This window comes from Rhincodon typus, chromosome 33, assembly GCF_021869965.1.
Source record: "Rhincodon typus isolate 14 chromosome 33, sRhiTyp1.1, whole genome shotgun sequence".
Taxonomy (NCBI): domain Eukaryota; kingdom Metazoa; phylum Chordata; class Chondrichthyes; order Orectolobiformes; family Rhincodontidae; genus Rhincodon; species Rhincodon typus.
Genome location: NC_063364.1, coordinates 17244894 through 17250893, shown reverse-complemented (window position 1 = coordinate 17250893; position 6000 = coordinate 17244894). Strand labels below are relative to the sequence as shown.

The 6000-nt window shown below is 37.0% G+C and overlaps 1 protein-coding gene across 1 annotated transcript in view; it reads right to left on the bottom strand.

Moving 5' to 3' along the window:
* The window catches only part of secisbp2l (SECIS binding protein 2-like), a 74876-nt gene that overhangs the window by 2812 nt on the left and 66064 nt on the right, over positions 1–6000 (bottom strand). Inside the window, exons 14-16 of the mRNA XM_048615729.1 lie at positions 4362–4524; positions 1228–1448; positions 928–1141 (exon numbers count right to left, since the gene is read on the bottom strand). Coding sequence (XP_048471686.1) covers positions 928–1141; positions 1228–1448; positions 4362–4524 — 598 coding nt within the window. The remainder of the gene's footprint in view (positions 1–927; positions 1142–1227; positions 1449–4361; positions 4525–6000) is intronic.

Here is a 6000-nt window from a genome sequence, read left to right as displayed (position 1 = left end):
TTGTTGTCTCGGATTCTCCAGCATCTGCAGTTCCTACTATCCCTTGCCATAATATGTTTGGCATAAGGTGCTCGCGGGCAGCCCATTTTTTTTTTATTAAATAAATTGTCAAACTGCATGAAGGAAGTAAGGTATTACATTCATGCGGTGGGGAACTGTCTTTTGTATACCAGAGGCACCCACACTGAAGATAGTACCTCCCAGTTCCTTCATCCCCATACTGATTTGAAAACTCATCCCCTTCAGATGGCCAAATGCTCTTCATCCATGCTCTTGAAATATCTAAGTCTGGACTCCATTGGAGGCTGCATTCTGGCTCTGTGTACAGTCCCAGCAGTGTCCACTACCCACCGCCAGTGCTACTAGGACTGCCCGACAACCTGATTGGCCAGGATCTCTAGACAGTAGCATTTTCTATCTCTGAGGGGCAGAAGTCCTACTACACACTAATTTAGCCTGTACACAGCACATAATACCTGGCACAGTATTCCCTACTGACAAAACGCCTGGCACAACTCAACCTAGCCTTCACTAACACAAAGGATATTAAAGGGTATTAAGATACCAAAAACATGAAAATCCCACAGTCAATATCTATTCAACCTGATTTTCTAATAAAAAGTTTTTATTAGATTTTGACACAAATTTTGACTATCAGGTTGATCAGTCTGAACCCAGACATTACAGGTGAAGAAATGAATTTTAACACAGACAGCTTGCTGGACAACTCGTTAGACATGAATACTATAGAAAATATCTTTAAATTAATGGCTAATATGTTTATCTTGTATTTAGTTTCTGTAGCATTCTACTACTTCTTCCTATGTTCTCTTTGACTGTCTGATTAGCAAAACATCCATGCATAGCAATTAACTGTAAGCAGCTATCAAGTGACAAGCGAAGTCAATCATCAGAAATGAATTTCACTGCATAGCTTCTGTGCTCATGTCAAAATAAGTGGCACAACTGAAAATCCAAAAACATACCTCAGCACCACTGTAGTTGAAGATCCCCACAACACTTACAGGAACAAGTTTATTCACACATCGACCAAGAGCTTTACGCCCAAGAGCAAAAACAAAAGGAATTTCTTGCTCCCGAGCCATGGCAATCACATTGTACAAAGCTTCATCCAGTCCACCTGAGGGAAGAGCAAAACAATAAGGATTAATGAGATAATGTATCTTTCAGCACTTCATGCTTGCAAGTAGGTATTGGTTACTGTACCTTTTGACTGAATTTTCTCACAGTTTGGAGAGATGATCACACATTTAATTTTTTTTAGTTTCATATGTTTTGTCACTTCACGTAAACCCATAACAAGCCTTCTCTTCATTTTGGCTTTGATAGGATCTTTCTGGTAAATTCGTTCTTGAAAACGGACAAGTTCTTGCAACAACAAAGTCACACATTCATCGATGTCTTTACTAAGTACTTGGTTGCAGTATCTAGCATGGGGAAAGAATTAAAACGAAAACAAATTTAAAAAACAGTTGGGAAATAAGGTGTCAGGAGTGCTAATATATTTACATTAAGGAAGATGGGGGTTGTTTTAAATCACCTACAATTATAACTTTAGCATTGCTGAATGAAATGAGATATTTCAATTTGTTGGCATACACAAACAACTGAACATCTAGGAATCTGTATCAATACACATTCTTTGAAATTGGTTGTTAACTTAGCTATGCTGCCAAATTATGCTCTCCAACATAAATCAATTGAAAAACTATTTCTTGATGAAATAAAGTTTTAAAATATTTATTCCATTCTACCATATTTGCCATGGAAATGTTTCCAACAAAACAGAAAAATCTATTTAATCACTTCTATTAAGCAAACACTGCGCAAAGTATTTGAAAAGGGAAACTTTTCCAGTCTAAATATTCTCAAATTATCATTTCCATTTGTTAAATACTCATTAACAAAACAATGCTGAACATTAATTGTCAATCCAGTCAATTCATATGGGGGAGGCAATGGCCTAGTGGTATTATTGCTTGACTGTTAATCCAGAGACCCAGATAATGTTCTGGGAACCCAGGTTCAAATCTTGCCATGGCGGATGGTGGAATTTGAATTCAATTAAGAAAATCTGGAATTAAGAATCTAATGATAACCATTAATCCATTGTCGATTGGCAGGAAAAACCCATCTGGGTCACTAACGTCCTTTAGGGAAGGAAACTGCCATCCTTACCTGGTCTGGCCTACATGTGACTCCAGACCCACAGCAATGTGACTGACTCTCAACTGCCCTCTGGGCAATTAGGGATGGGCAATGAATGCTGCCTAGCCAGCGACGCCCTCATCCCATGAATGAACAAAGAATAAAGAATTCATGCACCCAGTGAAAAAGTATGGTGCTACCCTTGCATTCATACATGAGCTCTGTTCAATATAGGAATGCCAGTAAACTTTTCAAAATTAGTTCCTTTCTAATTCAAAACTTTAAAGCTGATCCGACTGAAAATCTAAACATTTGCCAGAATGCTACTTTACATTCTACTGCATCTTAAGTGCAGAGCTAGATTTCGCCTCATGGCGATCTCACGACTGATGCTGAACTGCTTATTTCTAAGAAATTGGAAGCATTACATCTCACCTTTTGCATGAGTAGGATCTAATTAATTACTACACATGGCTGATGTGCTATGCTTCTTCTTTCAGCGAGACATATGAATGAAAACAAATGGCTTTAGATGTGCCCATTTTATAACAGATCCCACTGTTTGATGAAAAAAATCACTGATTTGATTACCCATTATTTTGGAAGTTATCTCCTTATTTACTCAAAACAATATTAATTGACACACTAGTATGCACTGGAATCAAAAATACCCCATTAGAAGATTCTACTCCTTATCAAAAATAAGGGCAACTTGTCAAACTATAGATTGACAAAATTAGTAATAAACAGAGCATGTTAAATCAAAATACTTCCTTTCCTACTCTAATACTGTGAGGAAGTTAAAACAAAGAATCTTCACTCATTCAGAAATATAGCAAAGGCTCTTTACTCAGCCCTCACTCCAGTTATTTAAGCAGCAGCACTTAACTGAAAATGCTATTCATTTAGTTTACAATCAGCAAAAGGTATTTACTTAGGATCAGACATTTTTGTTAATATGCATACAATCTTAGCATTAAAATTTTGCACAAATAAAACATTCTCAAAATGCCATTCTTCGCTGTTATTAAACTACCTTATACATGAGCATATCAAAACTTGGCACTCAATACAAGGTGGTGGATGGAGGAGTACGAAAATTCTTTAACCTCTTGCGCAGATGTAGAACAATTCAGTCGTCGTACATATAGCTCAAGCTTGCTAGTACGACTCCAAGACAATTTCTAATTGATTGTAACATCTTTCTAAGAACTCTTCCCAAGGCCAATTTGGTCAGCTAATCTGTATTGATAATTTAGATGATCGTATAAATTTTCAGCTTATATCAGTTTCTCAACTTTGTATGATTACGTTTTAGAGTTTTAAACAAATGTTCAATTTTCACTCTGATAACATACGCTAATGAACAGCTCCATCACTCTTCAATATCAAGCAGAATCACCAAAACATCGATACAAAACAGACAGACATTTCTTTATAGCATTCATCCCAACTTACATAGTACTACAAATTGCAAGCAATTCTCACCCTGGTGCTTCTATTCATAATGAGACAGAATGGAAATCCATTTACGTTGATAAATTGAAATAGCTGGAAGCAGTACGAATCACATTTCCAATGCAAAGGCAATTGGTAAATATCAGCAATACAGATATTCTAGCAATGTAGGCATATAGGAAATAGGCATAGGAGTAGACCATTTGGTCCCTTGAAACTGCTCTGCCATTCAACTGGATCAAGACCATTTACCTCTTTCTATCCCATATCCCTTGATATTTTTCATATCTAGGGATCTATCAATTTCTGTCCTGAGCATGTTCAATGATGGAGCTTCCTCTTTGACAGAGAATTCTAGAGTTATGCACCCTCAGCAAAGAAATTCCTCCTCACCAGTACTAGAATGACTAATCTCTTATTCTGAGATATGTCACCTGGTCCAGACAATGAAACCCTCATCTGCTACCCCACTCAAAACAAGGGAACCATCCTGTATCTACTCTTTCAGACCACATAAGAAAGTTATGAATTTCAATGAGACTATCTATCATTCTTCCACTTGTGAGAGGATATTTGCCCCATCTCCCTGTTCTCTCCTTGTAGAAAAAAACTTCACTATCCCAAAGATCAGTCTGGTGAACTACTGCTGCATTTAATTATTCCTGTAATCAAGTTGTCACAGAGGTTCAATTGAGGAAGTGGCAGCTTTATATAAATGCTCCTAAAATGCTTACTCTCTGAAACGCCTGCTGTGAATTTTTGTGATTGTCGAAGAAGCCATTGGACTGCCAACTCCTGAGCTGACTGGAGACCCTTGTGAAACTGGCGTCATACTATATGGAGAATTCTGGCTTGCAGGAGACAGAGATGTGTCACTGGGAACGCTCAATCCAATGTCTGAAATTAAGAAAACTGTTATAAACCAGACCAAACACTCTTAAAATATATTAAGATGATATCTTTAAACTGAGGAAATGTTAGGGTCTGGGCTAAGTGTAAAGCATTGCGATCCAGATGCAATTTGAATGTCCAAACTATTCGACTCTAAGAAAAACATACATTATTTTTACATCACAATTAAAATAGGGACAAAATAAAAAAAAAATTGGCTCAACTGTAACTCTATCAAAATCCTTAACAAAATAATATAGAGTAATTACTAAAAATTAAATTGTTCCACGTAGTAACATCCCAGAAACACATCCTTGGCAAAAGCAAATTCAGTAAAATAGATTGTCTTACATGAAATTCTAGCAGCAGGAACAGAACCCCAGTTTTTAAGCTGTAACAAAGCGAGGAATAAGAGATTCCACATCCAGATTCAAGACCCCAGCAACTACAGAAAGCTAAAACTAAAAATCCCGGTTCTGTGGGAGCTTGACCCCACCCATTCAGGCTGCTTCCATTGTTCCAACTTTTAAAAAAATATCAAGGCCTCACAAGCTGTTTACTTTATTGGATTTGAGCAGACGGTTTTCCACCCGTGTCTCCATCTTTCTTCATAAACTAAAGGACAAAGTACACCTCTTAAAGCCATAGTATCATTACAAAACGAGTTAAATTAGTTTGCTCTATTTTCAAAATTAAATCCACAGTACTTCAAAAAGATATTAGCATCTGCTCATTTTAACACCACTTGCAGATAGTCAGTCTCCATATAATCCCACCTCTGAGCATGGAAGGTGATGGAACAAAATAAGCATTCACCTAAAAGCACATTCACAGTTATTTTGGTGGTTACCTTCCTAACATCATTACATTCAGTCTTTTTTCTAAAATTATACCATCAGTTAATCAAACTCTGAAGTCAGCAGATGTCTCAAACGATAAAATAAGCAATGCAACATAAAATCTCAAAATAATAGCTCAAGCAGGATGAAGTGAAATGGAAGACTGAAGGATGAGTTGGGCTAAAACTTCATTGTGCAAAGTTTTTGTCAAAGAATAAGAAGCATGCTTTCTCTTTGGTTTAATCTCTAAACCCTGTACCAAAGCAGTTTATAAATTAGGAAGAGAGCTCTGAATACTTAAAAAGATTTAACTTGGCACAGCACATTTCCAAACCAACTACCTTCCTCAACTGCCAGATTAAGACACCATGCTTGACAGAAGCTTGCCTTGCAAATGCACACACTGGTCGTGAAGTAACCCTAATACATGTCAAAAAACTGCAATCTTGCCTAATTCTTAAATCACAGCAGGATAGAATTTGCTACTTTGGATGTGGTGACAGATTTGTCATGGGTTTATTATTTCCCCCAACCGAGCTTCTACACAGCTAAACTTTTAAATGGAGACAGCAGATTTATTTCTGGTATTTTTGACCAGCAACCAATAACGTCTGGGGGAAAAAGGCAAAAAAAGTCTTTTGTT